This window comes from Spea bombifrons, chromosome 10 (genome assembly GCF_027358695.1).
Source record: "Spea bombifrons isolate aSpeBom1 chromosome 10, aSpeBom1.2.pri, whole genome shotgun sequence".
In the NCBI taxonomy this organism is placed as follows: Eukaryota; Metazoa; Chordata; class Amphibia; order Anura; family Pelobatidae; genus Spea; species Spea bombifrons.
In genome coordinates this window covers 32,952,186-32,972,443 of record NC_071096.1, presented here as the reverse complement: position 1 = coordinate 32,972,443, position 20,258 = coordinate 32,952,186, and the positions used below count along the sequence as shown (strand labels likewise).

At 45.0% G+C, this 20,258-nt stretch overlaps 2 protein-coding genes across 2 annotated transcripts; one reads left to right on the top strand and one right to left on the bottom strand.

Annotated features, from left to right (window-relative positions):
• The first annotated feature begins 864 nt into the window (after positions 1-864).
• Positions 865-6,281, top strand: GCSH (glycine cleavage system protein H). The gene is made up of 5 exons (XM_053448516.1): positions 865-1,089; positions 3,842-3,921; positions 4,557-4,620; positions 5,143-5,274; positions 5,751-6,281. Exons 1-5 carry the CDS (start codon positions 948-950, stop codon positions 5,846-5,848), a joined length of 516 nt encoding a protein of 171 aa, XP_053304491.1. The 5' UTR covers positions 865-947; the 3' UTR covers positions 5,849-6,281.
• A 7,958-nt stretch (positions 6,282-14,239) lies between these two features.
• On the bottom strand, positions 14,240-19,108 carry LOC128467374 (deoxyribodipyrimidine photo-lyase-like). Its single transcript, XM_053449015.1, has 8 exons — positions 18,818-19,108; positions 17,424-18,351; positions 17,076-17,248; positions 16,912-16,996; positions 16,584-16,816; positions 16,283-16,477; positions 15,610-15,835; positions 14,240-14,981 (listed from the first exon to the last, which is right to left on the bottom strand). Exons 1-8 carry the CDS (start codon positions 19,037-19,039, stop codon positions 14,443-14,445), a joined length of 2,601 nt encoding a protein of 866 aa, XP_053304990.1. The 5' UTR covers positions 19,040-19,108; the 3' UTR covers positions 14,240-14,442.
• Between the last annotated feature and the right edge of the window lie 1,150 nt (positions 19,109-20,258).

Genomic DNA, 20,258 nt, shown 5'->3' with positions numbered 1-20,258 from the left:
TGTCATGCAACAAGTGGAAAAACCGCAAAGGGTTCTCTGTGTGTCAAAAGGGTACAAAGAGTGACTCTTGGCCCGAGAAGGACTTTAACGCGCAGGTGCACATTCTCACCCCTGGACAGCTTCAGTACTTCCTTGTAGAAGAGTTCCAGGAGGTCTAATGAGACCCCCCACAAACATGCGTACGGAGCACAACCATCGATTTCAGTGCAGAGGGTGACGGTACTCTATTCACCAGGCAAATCCATTTGGAATGAAAAATAATGTATATGAAAGAGACAGTTTAATGTCACGGGGAGCTATTCCAAAGAAAATGTATATTAAACTACTGAGCACTTTAATATGGTTACTTTCCATGGTATTTACCATTTTTGCCACTGATTGGCTACTTGAAGCAGCCAATTGCCAGTAGGAAAAGCACTCCAACTGATACGAATGGGAGCACTATCTGCACGGATGGCATTTCCCAAGCCAGCGCGGGGGTTCAACGGAGGTAAGTATATGAGTGCGCCAAACACATCTCCTGCAAGATTGCCAGGGGGGCAATCAAGTGCGTTTGGGGACTCTGCAGAATCGCTCCATGCATTTATATGGGGGACATCATGAAACTTTAAAGGGACCTCACAGCTATCTCATTCATTAAAGTGCATATAATGGCTACAGTGTCCCTTTAAGAGTGGTGGGGCTGCATGAAACATCACACTGTCCCCTTAAGAACCCTGGAATTGTCAAAAGTGTTCTATTCCAGCTGGACTTTGAAACCAGTAAACAAGTTTAACTCAGCAGCCTGCAGATAAAAGAGCCTGCAGAGCCCCACAACCCCGTGTCAATCAGCGTGCTGTACCCCGCCCCCTTATCGTGCACGCGCTCGCCCCGCCCAGCGCCGGCTCCGTCTCCCTGGCAGTGCTGCAGTCGCGCGGTGGCGGCGGCTCTAGCTTCCGTGCGGTAAGATGGCGATGCGAGTGCTGAGCTGTGTGCGGGGCGGTGTGAGGTCGGTACGTGCCGCCGCCAGCCTTCATAAACCGCCCTGCCGCCTCACCTGGAGGCTGGACTCCGCCAGAGCTTTGGCGACGGGCTCCCGTGCGCTGTCCGGTGAGTTGCTGGAAGTTACTTCAGTTTTGTCCCGCGTTCCCCTGAGGCAGGAATTTCCTCTCGTTTCTGTGACTGGGAGCCCGGGCAGTCGCCCGGCAAAACCGGGGGTACTGCCTGTCAGTGTGCCCGGGGCAAAGTGGGTGGATGTTGGTGTACCATGTGAGTGCCCGGGGGGGCATACCTGTCAATGTGCTTGGTGCCTGAGGGGGCATTCCTGTCAGTGTGCTTGGTGCCCGGGGCATGAGTGTGCGCAGCAGGTGTGTGAATGTTGGCATTCTGGTGCCTAGGGGGCATACCTGTCATTGTTCTTGGTGCCAGGGGCATGCCTGTCTGCGTGCCCGGGGCAAAGTGTGCCTGCCATGTGAGTGCCCAGGATATGCCTGTCTGCATGCTTGGCAGGTGCATGAATGTTGGCATGGTTGTCATGTATGCTTTCCAGTCGGTGTGCTCGGTGCAAGAGGGGGCATGAATGTCAGTGTGTGTGAATGTTGGCGTGTTTGCTATGTATGAATGTCTTGGTGCCAGGTGCATGAATGACAGTGTGCTCACAGGTCAATGTCATGCATGTGTCACAAACACAAGTGTATGTGTGGAAAGTTCTCGCTGTCAGTGTGCCGGCAGCTCTGTGTGTACAAAAAAAAAAAATGCACACGCCACCTGTGTCATGCTAACAGGTGACTGCACAGGAAAATAACATGCTATGTCTGTTACTCCTTTGACCTCTGACCTCAAAGTATTTTTTTTATGGCACCCGGAGAGGCGAAGTGCAGCGTCCCGTGGTTAATGCCGCCCATGGGGTGTTCTGTGATTGGTTAAGATATGCACTGGGGTGAAGATACTTTGCTGCGGTAAAATGCCCCACAGCACTCGGTTTGGGGGACTTCTTATATCGGCATGGGATAATTACCCCGCGCACACGCGGAATAGGGTATAAAAAGTGATTCTGGTGCAAAGTACTCTTATCACCATAGCAACCCCATAGACCGATAATTGGATCACTTTTCTAACTGCACTAGGAGTGTGTTACCTGACGGCGTGCGCGGTGAGTTCAGGGGCATTCAGGGGCAAATTGCACCGAATTTATCATTGATGGCCAGCATACTTATGACTGGGTCCTTTCTGTGCTCGCTCTGACTTCTATACCCCCCCTCAGCTAGTGTATTTTGGACAGTAATGTCTAGATGTGGGGTTTGTTTTAATGTTTGGATGCAGCTTTTTATTAATTACGTTCGTTCGTACGTATGTAAAGGATATGACAATTGCTTAAAAACAGCCCTTAACACCCCCCCCCCCGCATTTGGCCCCCAAGACCTTTGCCCCGTGGTGGTTGAGCGCAGACCAATTAACGGGCCGCGGATCGGTAATCCTGTTTGATGTGGTGAAGCAGCGCTTGGCAGGAGATCACTTGGCACGGAGACCGCTGCATTCTGCGGTGCGCCCAGGCGAGCGACAAAACCCCGTCCTGTTTATCCGACTCCTTCTACGTTCTAAAACGGCAGGAACCGAGTCGCGTCCCGTCACATCAGCCCCCCCTGCGAGGCCCTCCGTAGCCGCGCCGCCTCAGTCCCCATCCGGTTTGAACCGGTGGTTACTTGCCAGACCCCACACAAGAGTTGTACGCTCCATGCGAATGAATGGAGTGAAGCTGTCTGTAATTACCGGAGAAACCAGGCTTGTGATTGGGAATGTGCAGACTTTGTTTTAGAAGTTGTGTTGTTTGTAGCGGCCGCAATGTATCCAACAGATGCTTCTTGTTTATGTTTACAATTATCTTCTGTCTGGTTTATTAACAGAAGTCTTCAGGGTTAAAACGCAGGATGTATTTTAACAGAACCCCTGGATTTTAGGGGGTATTGAAAAATATTGTAGCCCCCTCCCTATCCTTAGGGAATGTAACATGCCAGTAGCACACGCACGCACACACACACACGCAAGTCTCTGCTTTCTAGTATGTATAAGTAAATCAGAAAACAGGATTATAATAATTATTGCATATTACATATAATAAAATATGAATATAATTATTTCTTGGTCACAATTTTACACCGTATTATTAATATTATTTTATTCCTATGGTGCCAACAATGTCTGTAGCGCTTCTTCCAGTTCATACATTCAAAGGATCTCACAAAACTAGAACATAGATAAACCGATACGTTATATGAAACTTGAATTAATGAATATTAGTGGGGGGGAAAACCACACAGAAGTGTTCTGTAAAAAGTTTGATTTTACTAATAATAATAACCCTCTCTGTTTCGTTGTGTACAGAAGTAGCGAGTATGACTCCCATATGGAGTGACGTCTTTGTGATAGTTTAGTTATTTCAGTTAGTTATGTAACTTTTCTCTCCATATGTTTCGACTTGCACGCCCGTTCTATAGAATGCTGAGAATGATCCGGGGGCCGGCAGTGATCTCTATTTTTTTCTCTGCTATTCACACATGCATTTAGGGCTGTTTTTTCCCCACAAGGTGTAAGCGACCGGCGCCCGGGGCGCGGGAGGAAAGAAAAGAGCCTTAGAAACAAAATCCAGTTTGCAAGCTGTTAAAAACCGTCTTATCCTCCTCTTTACCATAAAAAATGTACTCTTATAGACAATCGTGCGGCTTACGTTTATCTAATCGAGGGGAAAAAGGGCTTGCTTATAGAAACCCCTCGTCTGCCCTTTTGTGTAGGTGGGATGCGTTCCGATAAATCTGTGTTGGTTTTGTCCTCCGGGACGTAATATCTAATGCTTGGTTTCTTGCAGCTCGGAAGTTCACAGATAAACATGAATGGATATCGGTTGAAAACGGAGTTGGGACTGTGGGAATCAGCAAATATGCCCAGGTATCGATTTGTTTGTTGTAAAAGCGCCTGCCAGCGATCAGTGAGATCTGCAAACACGCGGTCGACACGTAGACGGTTACTGCATCTTATTTCCTACTTTTATTTTGGACTAATATTGGATTCGGAAGGAAAAGCAACCAAATTCCTCATTCTAAAGTGGCACAAAGCGTTAGGACCCGTACATTCAAGCCCTAACCCCAGGTTACCTGCTCCTTTAGGATAATATGAATATTGATCTTATTAATTAAGAAATTGTTTAATAGCTAAAAAAAGCATAAATCATATCCTAAAGAAAAACAAGCATTTTGGAGACTAAGGTGGAACCCAAGTTTCTACTAGTGGAGTGTTTAAAGACATAAGGTTCCTCTCCATCCAACTCTGGCATTTCACTGAAACTGTTCTATGATATGATGTCACAGAGTAAGAAAGTGATGAGACACGGATACAGAACATGCGCGTGGCGTGTGTGGGGTCCATACTCTATCTTACACGCTACAGACATCCACATGAGGCACATTACAGATACCGAGATGATTGCTGTGAGGACCGTTGGCTAGAACCGGTTAAAGTGAGATGTTTGTTACGTATTACACTTGGCATTGAACGTTTGCATTTCTTTTTTTTTTCTCGGTAAGGAGTCCTTGGGGGATGTGGTTTACTGTGGTCTTCCAGAAGTTGGCACCAAGCTGAATAAAATGGGTATGTAGCTTTTTGTCTTTTTATATATGTATTTGCATTTTTCTTTTTTAATTTATTTGTCTGAACTCCACATAAACCATTGTGTGACATATAGGCTGAAACGAACGCACAGATATGTATCGCCCCCACCCCTGTTCTTTGAAATGAAGGACAATTTTCTAGTAAGACACCGGCTGCCCCGGTGATGAAGTCATTGTTTGTTCTGTCGGTGTAGAAAAGGCAGTGAAGATGTCTGTCAGCCGGCGGCGAGTGGAGCAGCGAATTGGGAGTATTAAAGGGTTCTTTCCCCCTAGCTATGTGCAGTTCCCTTTCAAATGGACTCGGCTGTGCCATGAGCCTGGGGGATAGCATCTTCTTACCAAAACATTTCATGGGATAAATCCCACTCTACTTTGCAATACATGATTACCCTTCTTTAAAAAGTCTGTTATTTGACCCACAATTTTTGGTAGCAAAATGTTTAACAAATCATGAGATTGTATTTGTTGCATAATCCTCTGTTTCTGAATTTCTATATCACAGATGAGTTTGGAGCATTGGAAAGTGTTAAAGCCGCCAGTGAACTTTATTCCCCGTTGACGGGCGAAGTCACTGAAGTAAATGGAGCGTTGGCCGACAACCCAGGCTTGGTGAACAAATCCTGCTACGAGGAAGGTAAACACGCTGAGCCCCTCCGTCAATGTCTGGCTAACGACACGATCCTGAGCGTGTTAATCAGCGTCTCGGATCCTCCTGTCGTTCTGTAGATCTGTAGCGTTCGGCTCTTTTAGGACCGCATACCGTTAAGAAGCCGTATCCCTTAGAACTCTGGCTTTGGGTAAATAGATAAGTGAAGAGAAACTATGTTAAAGTGTGCTGGGGTCACAGACCTGTCCTCTTCTGTCCTGGTCTCTGCTCTTGTTTAATATCCGTTATATATGTTTATATGGATAAAAACGAGCTGTGGCAAAGCTGCTCTATGATGGTAGATGGTATCTCCCAAGTCCTTGACTCACCTGTTTGATGTTCCTAAAATGTGCCAATAATGGGAGCACGATAGGAATATGAGGGATGTTTATTCGGTGTTAGACTGTGCAGAAAATGGTCTTAACGGTTTCTTACAGTTTAATGAATATCATTTCTCCCTCAAGGCTGGTTAATCAAGATGACTGTAGACGTGCCGTCTGAGCTTGATGAGCTGATGAGCGAAGATGCGTACACAAAATATGTCAAGTCCATTGAGGAATGATAGCTGTGTGTTGGCTTCCCAGATTGATATCCCCGTGTAGGTTGGGAGTCGGGTGCGGAAGGTCCTCTATCTCGCGCTGCTGGGACTTGCGCAGCCACGTTCTGTTTTTTCTTTCATTTTGAGCCGTCTCTCCCCCAGAAGTGTCTTGTGATTTGAACCAGACATTATAGAAGCAGTTTACAGGAATATCTTTCTAAACCTCTTCCGCGCCCGCATCGTTGATCCGTATGTCTTATAGAATTTAATTCTTTAAGCTAGCCGACATATTTTGATGTAATCGTTCAGACACCAGAGGGGGGGGGCATACTGTTCCTCAGGCATCTTTAGCAACAGACTGTCTAATGCTGGAATGGTTATCTCCAGTAGGGGATCGTGATTTTCATGCGTCTTCTGACTATAATACGCTGTAATAAAAACGGACTTTTGAACTTGTTATTGCTTTAGTTTTTTTGTTTTTTAATCGTTCTTTATTGAGGAGTCCAGCATAGACTAGGGTACGATCGCAGGAAGTGTATAGGTTAGTTTGTAAACCTGAGGAAGCTCTCTGCATGCTAGGCTCGGTCCATGGATGACGAGGGTTCTATTTGCGCAAAGGCTGTTAGAGCGTAGAACACGCTGTTTTATCTGTTGTTTGAATATAGCTGTGGCAGAAATATATACAGTACCGGTCAAACATTTGGGGTCACTTTTCATGGAAAACAAGGAAACTTCTTGCAAAAGGGTTTTCTGACAATAAATTAGTTTTTTAAACTTAGATCGGCGAACACAACATATCCTTAGAACATAGGAGTGATGGGAGTGATAAAGGGCCTCTCTAGGCCTATTAAGATATTCCATTAAAAATCAGCCGTTTCCAGCTACAATAGTCATTTCCAGCATTAACCCCATCTGCGCTGGATTTCTGATCCATGTACCGTATATTCCGGCGTATAAGACGACCCCCAACTTTTACAGTCCAAATATAGAGTTTGGACTATACTCGCCGTATAAGACTACCCCTCTACCCAGCGTACAACAACCAGCCAATCACGGCAAGCGATGTACCTTACCGGTGATTTGCTGACATATACATACATGCACTGCCCTTACACACACATATATAATATATATATCTATATATATATCTACACATATGCCTGTCCATACATACACATTTACACACTGCCCTCACCACACACCCCTGCCTTTACACACACATGTATATGTATATATGTATATATATACACACACCAGTAAATATATATATATTGTGACAGAAAGGCCGGTACAATAGTGGATGGGCGGTATATACGCCCTACTCTGGCTAACTTTGTCTGTCCTTATGTGTAAAATTGAAGTCCCAGGGAAAGATGTTGTTTGACTACAAACTGCATTACTGGCAGTTTGCAAAACATGGTAAGGGTCCCTGGGGCGGAGCATCTGGAAGAGCAGGGTGGGCCAGTGCTCCAACAGCACTAATTGCTGTCCAGAGTCTGCATTCTGGACAGGAGCTCCACAGGTGTGGACTAAGTAGCAGCTCACCTGTGGTTGATTAATTAGCAGGCAGAGGGTAAAAGGAACTGAGCCTGATTCAGGAAGAGGCCATTGTTATTCCAGCTGGGAGAGCTGAGGAACTGAGGAGTGTGGTTTCTCTCTGAAAAGCCATTTGATGGAAACTTGTGACTTGTTGGAAGGTGAATGTTTGGAGCTCTTTTATACTAAGTCAGTGCTCAAGCAAAGACTGTAATCCTGTGCTGCTTATAACTGCTGCTGTTTCTTCCTGTAAAATAAACATTGATACTGAGCTGGATGTATCCTGGGCTTCATTTACCCTAGAAGACTGTGGTAACAACCGAGATCCTTGACAAAAATCCCAAGGAAAAGGGAGGCTTGTCGCATATGGTGGAGATTGCGGGCATCCACGTAAGTCTGTGGGTAGAAGCCATTTACAGCTCACCATGGAGGAAGTTATTAAAGCACTGATCCAGTCTACTTCTGCACAGCAGGAAGCTAATAGGAGAGCTGCAGAAAATAGTGCAGCCCTACAGCAGCTGGTGCTGGCTCAAGCAGAGAATGCTATGATAATGGCCAAAACACAGAAGGAAAGCACTGAGACCTTGGTACAGCAGATTGTTATGACACAAGCGGAGGCATTCAGAGTGACCCGTGAGGAACAGCAAACCGCTACCCATGCGCTACAGCAGGAGATTCACGCTTTGTCTGAAAAACTGAACTGGGACTCTGAAGGGACCTATCAAGGACCCAAGGTGATTCGGGCAAGTCACTATCTTCAAAAGATGACTGCAGTAGATGACACTGAGGCATATCTTCTGGCTTTTGAACGCACAGCAGCGAGAGAAGGATGGCCGGCAGCTGAGTGGGCAAGCATACTGGCACCGTTCCTGAGTGGAGAACCCCAGAAGGCCTACTATGACTTGGAGCCATCACAGGCCAGTGACTACAGCAAGTTGAAGGATGAAATCCTGGCAAGGCTTGGAGTAACCTCAGCAGTACGTGCACAAAGGTTCCATTCATGGTCATATTCCTCTGACAAAGCTGCAAGATCCCAAATGTTTGATCTAATACATCTGGCCAGGAAGTGGTTACAGCCGGAGGTCAACTCAGCTAGTCACATTGTGGAACTCTTAGTAATGGACCGTTTTTTGCGGGGCTTGCCTCCCACTCTGCGTAGATGGGTTAGTCAAAGTGACCCTCAGACAGCAGACCAATTAATTGCTTTGGTGGAGAGGTATGTAGCTGCAGGAGAACTTGCACGTCCTGTTTCAACTGAGCAATCCCGCAATCAGAAGATCCAAGATCCTGGGAAAGCTGGTAAGACTGTTCATGATTTAAGGGGTACTGAAGAACGGCAGGTATATGCACAAGACACCAGAGACGCTATTCCAGGAGTCAGAGCTGCATTCAGACATAACAAACCTGGGAAAAGAACTAATTGGGGATATGACTATGTTATCAAATGTTATAAATGTAACGAGGTTGGTCATACAGCCAAGGACTGCCCACTCAACGACGAACGTATGGAATGCAATATGGGGGAAAATCCATGTTCTCTTTATCAATGTGTTGGTTCTGCTAATAATGATAATTCTCATTGGTGTTATGTGAATGTAAATGGGAAAATGTCTAGAGCACTGCTAGATTCAGGGAGCATGGTGACTTTAGTAGCCGAGTCGATAATACCTGAGGTAGAAACAGATCATGTACATAAAATGGGAATTATCTGTGTACACGGTGACAAGCGAGAATATCCCACTGCTGAGGTACAAATTGAAACTGAGTATGGTAATATAAAATATAGAGTAGGTGTAATGCCCAGTTTAGCACATGATGTGGTGATTGGACGAGACTTCCCCAACTTTCTCCAGCTGTGGGGATCCACAGAAAACTCAGGCCATACCTCATTAGGAAGCAGTCAAACTGGTGAAGGGTCTGTGTTTCCCTTTTCTGATGTTGATTTGGAAGACGCTCTGGATGACATGAGACAAAATAAATGTAAAGCTTTCCACCCTTTACCTGTGTTAGTAGGGGATAATACTGTTGGAAACAGAGAGGAGGCTGGTACTAGCACAGAGAAGGAGGATGATTTCCCAGAGTTAGGGGTCAGTTCGGGTAATTTTAAATGTGCTCAATGGGAAGATCCTACATTAGTTGCTGCTAGAAATAATATTCAAGTCACAAATGGAGTTGTTAATCAGCCAGAAAACAGATTGCCCAATCCCTACTTTGAAGTAATCAATGATCTGATATATAGAGTAGAAAGAAAGGGTGTAGATACCACTAAACAGTTATTGGTTCCCCAGGCTTTCCGAAAAATCGTACTTAGTCTTGGACATAGCCACATTTTGGGTGGACACCTGGGAGTAGAAAAAACACGAGAGAGAATTCTTAGACGATTTTACTGGCCTGGGGTATTTGCTGCAGTAACAAACTATTGTTCCTCTTGTCCTGAGTGCCAACTCAGAGCCCCTTTCAAGGCTTTTCGTAGCCCACTGATACCTCTACCTATAATCGACATACCCTTTGAAAGGATTGCTATGGACTTAGTGGGGCCATTGGTAAAATCAGCTAGGGGACACCAATATATTTTGGTTGTTATGGACTATGCAACTCGTTATCCGGAAGCAGTTCCCCTACGTAATATGTCTGCAAAGTATATAGCAAAAGAGCTCATGTTAATGTTTAGTAGAGTGGGTATTCCTAAAGAGATACTAACGGATCAAGGAACCCCGTTTATGTCCAAAGTCATGAAAGAGTTGTGCAAATTCCTTCAAGTGAAGCATATTAGGACCTCAGTTTACCATCCCCAGACTGACGGTTTAGTCGAGAGGTTTAATAAAACTCTAAAAAGTATGTTACGGAAAGTGGTAGACACTGATGGCAAAAATTGGGACTTTTTGTTACCATACCTAATGTTCTCCATTAGGGAAGTTCCCCAATCCTCCACTGGCTTCTCACCCTTTGAGTTATTATATGGGAGACATCCTCGTGGATTGTTAGACATAACTAAAGAGACATGGGAGCAGGAAACCACACCTTACCGAAGTGTGATTGAGCATATAGCACAGATGCAGGACCGAATGGCAGCCGTCATGCCTGTAGTCAGAGAACATATGCAGAAAGCTCAGGAAGCACAGAAAAATTGCTATAATCGTAATTCTAGGATCAGGGTATTCCAACCTGGGGACAGAGTACTAGTGTTGGTTCCTACAGTGGAGAATAAGTTTCTTGCAACTTGGCATGGCCCCTATGAGATCATTGAAAAGGTGGGAGAGGTTAACTATAAAGTAAGGCAGCCAGGGAGGAGAAAACCTGAGCAGCTCTATCATATCAATTTGTTAAAACCTTGGAAAGATAGGGAAGTCTTAACCGCTTTGAAGCCCCCAGAGCCTCCCATCCCTGATCCTGAGGTAAATATTCCAGAAACACTCTCAGGGCATCAGAAACAAGAAGTCAGAGATTTTGTCAGGAGAAACAAGGACATTTTCTCTGCAGTCCCAGGAAGGACTAGTATCATCAAACATAATGTAATAACAGAACCCGGGAAAAAGGTAAACTTAAAACCATACAGAATTCCCGAAGCTCGGAGGAAAGCTATAACCTTGGAGGTGGAAAAAATGTTAAAGCTGGGGGTAATAGAAGAATCCCATAGTGAATGGAACAGTCCTATTGTGCTGGTTCCAAAACCTGACGGCACTATAAGATTTTGTAATGATTATCGTAAGTTAAATTGCATTTCAAAATTTGACACATATCCGATGCCTCGCGTTGATGAATTGATAGAAAGGCTGGGGAAGGCTCGTTACCTGACGACCCTAGATTTAACAAAAGGATACTGGCAGGTCCCACTCACTGAACAGGCAAAGGAAAAAACTGCTTTTTCAACACCAAATGGTCTTTTTCAATATACTGTATTACCATTTGGGTTACATGGGGCCCCTGCCACTTTTCAGAGGATGATGGATAAGATTCTAAGGCCTCACGTCCGTTATGCTGCAGCATACCTCGATGATGTTGTTATCCATAGTACAGACTGGGAATCTCATCTCCCTAAAGTTCAAGCTGTACTTAATTCTATTCGCTCTGCTGGCTTAACTGCCAATCCTGCCAAGTGCACTATTGGCCTTGAAGAGGCAAAGTACTTGGGCTATTCGATAGGGAGAGGGTTGGTTAAGCCTCAGTTGGCAAAAGTGGAATCTATACAAAACTGGCCTCGACCACTCACAAAAAAGCAAGTGAGGGCATTTTTAGGGTTAACTAGTTATTATAGAAGGTTCATTCGTGATTTTGCTACTATTGCAGCCCCTTTAACTGACCTTACAAAAGCAAGATCCCCAGTTTCTGTTAAGTGGTCTCCAGAAGCTGATCAAGCTTTTCATACTTTAAAAGGAGCTCTCTGTGCTCAGCCGGTCTTGGTAACTCCAGACTTTTCTAGAGAATTTATGGTACAAACTGATGCTTCTGATGTTGGCTTGGGGGCTGTCCTTTCCCAAGAGTACCAAGGTGAAGAACATCCTGTTTTTTATTTGAGCAGAAAACTAAACCCACAAGAAAAGAATTACTCCATAGTAGAGAAGGAGTGTCTGGCGATTAAGTGGGCTTTAGAGGCTCTTAGGTACTATCTTCTGGGGAGGAAATTTAGATTAATTACCGACCATGCTCCTCTAACATGGATGTCTCAAAATAAAGAAACAAATGCAAGGGTAACCAGGTGGTTCCTCAGTTTACAACCCTTCAATTTTACTGTGGAACACAGAGCAGGTCTTAAACAAGGAAATGCGGACGGGCTCTCCAGGGTACACTCCTTGATATCCATGGTCGCTCACCCCTGTAGGAATGAGCTGGGGGGGAGGATATGTGACAGAAAGGCCGGTACAATAGTGGATGGGCGGTATATACGCCCTACTCTGGCTAACTTTGTCTGTCCTTATGTGTAAAATTGAAGTCCCAGGGAAAGATGTTGTTTGACTACAAACTGCATTACTGGCAGTTTGCAAAACATGGTAAGGGTCCCTGGGGCGGAGCATCTGGAAGAGCAGGGTGGGCCAGTGCTCCAACAGCACTAATTGCTGTCCAGAGTCTGCATTCTGGACAGGAGCTCCACAGGTGTGGACTAAGTAGCAGCTCACCTGTGGTTGATTAATTAGCAGGCAGAGGGTAAAAGGAACTGAGCCTGATTCAGGAAGAGGCCATTGTTATTCCAGCTGGGAGAGCTGAGGAACTGAGGAGTGTGGTTTCTCTCTGAAAAGCCATTTGATGGAAACTTGTGACTTGTTGGAAGGTGAATGTTTGGAGCTCTTTTATACTAAGTCAGTGCTCAAGCAAAGACTGTAATCCTGTGCTGCTTATAACTGCTGCTGTTTCTTCCTGTAAAATAAACATTGATACTGAGCTGGATGTATCCTGGGCTTCATTTACCCTAGAAGACTGTGGTAACAACCGAGATCCTTGACAAAAATCCCAAGGAAAAGGGAGGCTTGTCGCAATATATATACACACGTGTGTGTGTGTGTGTGTGTGTGTGTGTATATATATATATATTTCTCCCCCCTTTCTCCCTATCTCTTACCTTATCTTCTGTCTTCTTTCTTCCATGCAGTTGTGGGAGCCCGAGGTCTGGCACTTCAGACCTCGGCTTCCCTGCTCTCTAATCACTACGCGCCGGCTATTGATGCCGGGCGCCGGGACATGACGTCATCCCTGCGCTCGGCATCAATAGCCGGCGCCTAGTTATTAGGGAGCAGGGAAGCCGAGGTCTCAAGTGCCAGACCTTGGGCTTCCCTGCTCCCTCATCACTACGCGCCGGCAATTGATGCCGGGCGCCGGGACATGACGGCATCCCTGCGCTCGGCATCAATAGCCGGCGCGTAGTGATTAGAGAGATTGGTGGCTTCGTGGGAACCTCCGGCTTGGTAAGTACCCGGCGTATAAGACGACCCCCCACTTTTAAGAAGATTTTTTGGGGTTAAAAAGTCGTCTTATACGCCGGAATATACGGTAGTATTCTTTAAATGGACAAAATTAGCATTTCTTTCAAAAAAACAAAAAAAACACAAGTACACGTCATTTCACAATGTACCGGTATTTTGTAGTTGCCCTCTAGTGGTAAGTATATATTTTATGTGGGAAGGCCTCTCCAAACCATTCTTTATTTAATTTCCTAAATTCAGTTGTCTGGTTTGACGACAAAACATCGTTTGTGTGTGTGTGTGTGTGTGTGTGTGTGTGTGTGTGTGTGTGCCCTTTCGTATATGTTTACAAACATGCATGGCTGAACTGTTGCTTTAATGCTGTGTAAACGTTTTCTTCCATCGTGTAAGATTAGTGTGATTTCTGATTTCCTTTTCTTTTGTTATTTTTATAGCACGTGGCAAACTGTTAGAAAGATGTGTATTTGTTGGAAGGGCTACTTACCCAGTGCTAAAGCCTTCAGAGCTTTGAAAACCCCTCAACTCCCTGTTTATATATCGCTATTAAACCATAACGGTTTCAAACAGTGAGTAGTGGGTAAGCTGGTGAAAAGCCACTCTCTGTAAGTTTCTTCTCTAAGAAGGAAGGGCTGAGACATTACAAACATGGATAAACTTCGTAGAGAATCTCTCCTATTTAATGTAAAGAAAAAAAGGGTCTTATTGCCATAGCAACCAGTGACCTGTTGCTACAATCTGTTGCTTCAATCTGTTGCTTGTTGTAAGATTACTTTTGGTATATAATGTCCTGCCTCTGACAAAGCTACATCTAGGGGTCTGGTAACTGTGCAACCTATCGTTGAGCGTTTTGTTAATATGTATCAAAAGATTCCAATACATATTTTTAAAACATACGGGAAGAAGAAGGGTACCTTGGAGTATACAATTGAGATTTCCCTTAAAATCTCACAATAAAAACAGTCTCGGAAGAAAGTTGGCATTTTTAATATGGAACGTTCTAAAACATTGTTTTCCTTCCTTACAGGAATTTATTAAAATTAATGTAAAATAAATAAAAATCCCAGTAATATAGATGTCCCACTGGAAGAAAAAACGGTAATTTACAATCAAATATCCTCCGGGTTAATAACAAAAAAATAAATAGTATGTTTGCGTGAAAGTCATCTTCTAATTAGCAAGGTGGAAAAAACCCGGGGGAACAACAGTGTAGGGGTCGTTCCTCGGCGTACGCCTGCTTTTATTTTTGGGGTCTTTGGGTTGAGGGAGACCCTCCAATAACCGCGAGGTCCTTTCTCTCCTTTCGTGCATCTGTGTTGCCTCCGAGATGGTACTTGCTGTGAAATGCCTTTCATTCATGTAAGCGATGGTCTCGTCGCGCTTGCGACTTACGTAGCCTTTAAGCACGGTGTTGAAGGGGTTATCCTTTGCATGGGGCTGCAAGGTTTTGTACTTGAACTCCTTTCGGGTGATGACTGGTAAGAGGAAGCGGCCTTTTTGGCTTTTGATGACATCATCTTCTCCTTCAGACTGCCCCAGTGTGAGGGCCAGGAGATGATCAGGAATGGGCACCATGTCACATCCAGAAATATCATCTATGTATGCAGAGTGCCTCATCCTAACATCCACCACGTCTCTCAACGACTGCTCTCGCCGCTCTTCTAAATCTACGACTATGCGATGAGGGTAGGTTTCGCCTAGAGTTACACCTTTAAAGAAAAGTACAAACGAGTATTAAAACCACTCGGGAACAAAAAACAAAAAAAAAAAAGGATTGTATCAACTCTTAAGGGTGATTTTGAAGCTGGACTGGAAGCGAGTGAGCAGGACCCCCTGTACATAATGTATTGATTAGGCTGTCAGTTGTGTCGCTGTTGGCACTATATGTAAATAAAGGATATATAAGTAGTTAATACATTTTTAGTTACGAGGATTAGCGATATGATGAAAAGCAGATCTCCCGTGTGTGCAGTCGCTCTGAGTTCACGCACAGAAGCTATAATAATAGTTCTCTCTTCAAATACTTGTGACATTTATGTTAGTGACACTCGCTGTGTACACAAGTAGAAACTGTAGAGAAGGGTCTGTAACATATATATGTGTGTGGATGTGTATATATAACAAAAGGTATAAATGCCAGGAGGTGTCCCAGGGCCATTGTCTGAATTAAGCAGGCAAGATATAGGAATTGGAATCTAAGCAATCGAGAACAGAAACCACAATGCAGACGACGAAAATCAAAACTATACTGCATAGTTGGCATCATGGGAGTCGACGTTTTAGATGAGCTGGAGACCCTGTCTGCTTGACTAAAACTAAGAGGCCAATTCCTCTCACCTGTCCGTCGAAGCTGAGATGGCGCGCACTTCCATGGTTTATGGATGTATTCATCGGGCAGCCCAGCGAGCTCCGGACACCACTTGCGCACATAGGAGCCGTACGGGTCACAAGTGAGAGCAGCATCCACTGGGTGCATAACAAAATTCCAATGATCGAGTCCCGACATGCCCCCATTCTGCCACATCATGGCATTGATGGCCACATCCGCATCCACAAGGGTGTCCTGCGTGCCAAAACATAGACAAGGTGAGTATTTGTATCCCCGATCCCTCTCGTTTCCCCGGCAGCTCTATATTCTTGTTGTAGGATCTACCTGATGGTGACAGGCACCTACCTGATGTTTCAGTACGGCACAGACTGATATCCAACAAGCTTAACAGAAAACCGCACGGTTTTTGTGGGATCCATTCAACTGCCAGGGTGGAATTCTCATGCTTTCCTTAAATTCCCTCACCCATCAGTTCAATGAGAAACAATGTCCATATTATCTAAACCCCTCCATTAACTGCTCGAAGGGTATTTGTGTTGATAGTAACAACAAGGTGGCACTGCGTTGGGTCTAAAAAAGGATGTGCCGACTCGTCTACAAGGTCAAACATGCGCAGGAACCCATGCAGTGCGGTGTAGAGCCTCACCATAACGTACTAATTTTTAAAGAAAAAACCTTTACCTGGAACCATCGGTATCCGTGCACCCAGTGAATATGCAGATACGCCACCAGGAAGGAGGCGACCACGTGTCTTGCGTAGTTATTCATCCATCCGGTCAACCAGAGCTCTCTCATGGCCGCGTCTACCAGCGGGTAACCAGTCATGCCTTTCTGCCACACTCGTAAATGGTCCTGGTCACCGCTCCAGCGCTGACTCTGAAATAAATGAGTTCTATCAAAAAACTGAAACCAACTCTATCAACACATTTGCTTTTTTAGTTACACAGTCAACTGTACAACTACACTACTACTAAGTATGTACCTTATATGCAGGTCTGATGGGTTCGGTCGGCATGTCAGGAAAGAGGACAAGCAGCCAATATGCCAAGTCACGCCAAGCAAGCTTCCTCAGGAATTTCGGAACGTTCTTTTTAGTAAAATAAGCTTCATGTAAGATAGTGCGGGGGCTGATCTGACCAAAGTGGAGGTATGGAGAAATATGGCTTGTGTACGGTTCATCAGTTCGGCCAGATTCCTTCTCATAGTGTCTGACACCTACATCCATGAAAAGAAAAGAAAACCAAGGGGACTAGGAAGTGGGAAACTAATAAATAATGATTTACACCTGGCTTTATTATAAGGAGTCTTACCATGTTCAAGAAAGTTGGTTAAACACCTAAAAGCACCGTCTTCACTGAAGTCCCAGGTTGCCCGGATAGTGGCTGCCCAATCGACCTGAACAAAGAACGCACGTAAGTTATGAACTCCACAAATGTGAAGAAATACGAACGAGAAAGGTGTGATATTGGCTTACCACGGTGCCATCTTTCCTACGTGGCATTCGTGACAGGTTCAGTCTGCTTAGGTCCGATGATTCAGGCCAGCGTGATGGAATAGGCAAGCTAGTGGGGGCTTCGAGAGGGGTTCCTAGTGGACCAGAGGTGTTCCTTTTACAGCAGCTCATGAAGTGAGTCACGGAGCCAATACCTAAAGAATAAATACATGGAGAATATCATACAAAAAAAAAAGTTACATGACATCAGTAGTATCTTTAAAGGCCTATATGCATTACTACAGGCCAGCAGTACCAGGCAATGATGTCCAAGGTGGGCTAAATCAACCAACAATGTACCACTAAAGGAAAATATTTGGAGAAACTCACCTCTTAAACCTACCCCTTCTGTGCTGACGGAGTAGGGCTCATACAGGCAGTACGAATGGAACCTTTTGAACTTCACCCTTTGTTTCTTTAGGGTCTCGGCTATGATATCATCTCTTTCTTTCAACCACGGCTCGTATACTGTGTTCACTACAACAGTGTCCGCCCCCGTCTCCTGTACAAGAGATGTCAGCTCCCGGGCACAAGACTGGGTCACCCGAAAAACAATATGGCTGCCAAATTTGTGCCCCAAAGACTGATTGAGCTGGGATAAAGCATGGTGTAGCCAGTATTTAGTAGCCCCACCAGTAGCAAGTGTGAAATTCTGACCAGTTTCTTCAGTCAAGCACCACAAAAACACAGGGATGACCGGAACTCCAAGCTCCAGGGCGGCCATTAGCGCCGGGTTATCGTATAAGCGCAAATCTCTCCTGAACCAAACCAGGACTGGTCGCATGCAAACAGGACTCTTCAATGGATCAGAGCTTTTCTTTCTTCTGTTTCTTCTGCTCTTTTTAGGTTTGCTTTGTTTAGGATCTGAAGGTTCTAAAGAGAAAAGATCCCCACCGTCCGTGTTGAGGACGCAGTCCTCCGGTTCTGGTTGACCATTGTATGAGATGCCGACGTTCGTCTTCTGCTCAACAGCTTGAAGCCTCTGTAGAGTTTGAGGAAGTTCTTTCATGGTCTGGTTGTCCTTTGTCTTTACATCTTTGTTGAACCGTGAAGGTGTTGGGTCCTTGTGACTTTGAGAAGAGGACCCTCTAGCAGCTTCGGCAAAGGAAATCTTGGCATCTCCGCTTTGTCTTTGTAATTCCTGAAATGCAGGTGAACTTTCGGTAGGCTGCGCAGTAGAAGAGTCTTCCTGGAGAGATAAAGCTATGGCAAGCTCCAGGTCAATATCATGATCCAAAACTTCAGAATCTGGGGACACCTATGCAGAAAGAAAAGAACAGGTCGGGATTCAAAGTAAAAAAAAAACTCTGGCCTTTTAGCCAGTCTCTATGTTACAAAAAGCAGCAGCTCTCATGACGTGACACGAAAATGATCATAGAAGACCACGTCCTTCGACATCAGTACAAGTACAGCCAGTAACTTCAGAGACATTCGGTAATTAATTATATTATCATCTGAGACAAGAAGTCTAATTACACTAAAATATGAAAGGGCAGCACAGTAAGCCCTTTAATGAGTTAGAACAGCATAGACAAGTGATGGGAACTAGGGACTGTCCCTGTTGGTCTGGGATAGTTGGCAAGTATGCATCTCTTTGCTGCACAGTAGTGTATTAGAATATTGGGTTAATGTAAATATGGCAGTAGGAGTAAGCATCAGCTTCCATTACAGTGCAGACCCCTTACTGAGGGTGTGGGGGTCTCCATTCATTCAGCAGATCCTACCTGGTGGAAGTAGTCGGCGTGCATGTGAATTAATTGAGCATACAGTGTGGGCTCCTGCTTTCTCAGCCTCCCCACTATCCCAGGGAATTGGGAGCGAGTCCTGTGGCTGCCCAGTAACGAGAGCACCATGCAGAAGAATTCATCAGCTTCTATAGAGCCTGCCAACAGCCCCTGCAGCAGTCCCTCCATCTGGGACAATGAAGGGGAGACAGGTCCATCCATACTGAATGAGCAGCTCCGCTTAATGTATTCCACGAACACGGTTACATAAACAGCAAAAACTATGTGTTTTGTAACCCCCTCGCCCTCGGCACTTTCCACAAATAGCACATACACACATGCTCAGAGTGCTGGAGAAGCAGCAGCGGCCATCTTTGTTAAGGGCACCGTGTGTGTTTAGCAGCCAATAGGATGCTGTCCAGCTGTTATGTAACAGCACCCGCCTGTCGTCATAGTAGACAGGGCTAGCAACTTAGCTACCCCATGTACAGTTTCATAACAAGCCATCATAGATATTTGCAGTTGTCTTCAACTACAACTCCGATGACCCCCATCAAGCCTCCCAAGTGTCCCTATTTAGGTGGGACAGTCCCTTTTTCCTCCCCAGATGTCCCTGTTTTCTATGAGCTCAGAATGTTTTTGCAGAAAACAATCTGGCATGCAAGTGCCCCCAGCCTCTCAGGAGCTCAGTATAATATATTCTTCATGGCAACAAAACTAACAACGATGTGTATAAACATCAGCCAACATGTTTACAAAACAGCTGTAAATATTGTATACAGCGCGTTTCTCACTGTAAATGACCTACATGTTCTAATAAAATAAAATATAAAATAAAACATATGACAGTAATCGCTCTGCGCTGCATTTAAAGGGACAGTGAGCTTTATAGAATTAATCCTCGGGCTACCGGTGGAGCTGGCGCACGTGCGTGTTCCCAGTTCCTGCTTTATTTTAACCAATTCCTCAGTATCCACCATTAAACTCGCCTCCCAGCAGAGGTGGTAGGAGCCGATATAGTAATGGGATTTATGCATTTGGCATTATAGCCGGGCCGAATGGGTCTTACCTGCCGTCGGATTCTATTTTTCTGTGTTTGTGTGTTCTTTGTATGTATAAAAGCAATATTTAGAGCAAATCTTTTTTGCTGAGAATGAATATATTTCGATGCGAATGAATTTGACATTCGTACTTTCCCACGCAGTGACGTCTCTGCTGTATGAGGCAGAGCCAGGGACAGGGTCGTGTTGTTTGGAAACCCCCTGTGATAATTCTATGAGATCACCGGGTTACAGAGCGCTGTCGGGATCCTACGGCGCCTTGGATGCGTGACAGATGGCTTTACCCAAAGGACCTGACGAGGAGAGGCTTCCTCCTTCACAGCCATCACGCTTCGTGCTAAATGCAGTTCATGTGCTGATTACAGCATCATCAAAAACAG

Bases quoted from the DNA above. Each gene is read 5' to 3' on its own strand.
- GCSH (XM_053448516.1), top strand. From the start codon at position 948: ATGGCGATGCGAGTGCTGAGCTGTGTGCGGGGCGGTGTGAGGTCGGTA. The intron at 3,922-4,556 runs GTATCGATTTGT...TTTCTCGGTAAG, and splicing joins GAATCAGCAAATATGCCCAG to GAGTCCTTGGGGGATGTGGT. The intron at 4,621-5,142 runs GTATGTAGCTTT...TCTATATCACAG, and splicing joins CACCAAGCTGAATAAAATGG to ATGAGTTTGGAGCATTGGAA.
- LOC128467374 (XM_053449015.1), bottom strand. From the start codon at position 19,039: ATGGATGGACCTGTCTCCCCTTCATTGTCCCAGATGGAGGGACTGCTG. The intron at 16,817-16,911 runs GTAAGACTCCTT...TCATGGATGTAG, and splicing joins AACCAACTTTCTTGAACATG to GTGTCAGACACTATGAGAAG. The intron at 16,478-16,583 runs GTACATACTTAG...CATTTATTTCAG, and splicing joins CCATCAGACCTGCATATAAG to AGTCAGCGCTGGAGCGGTGA.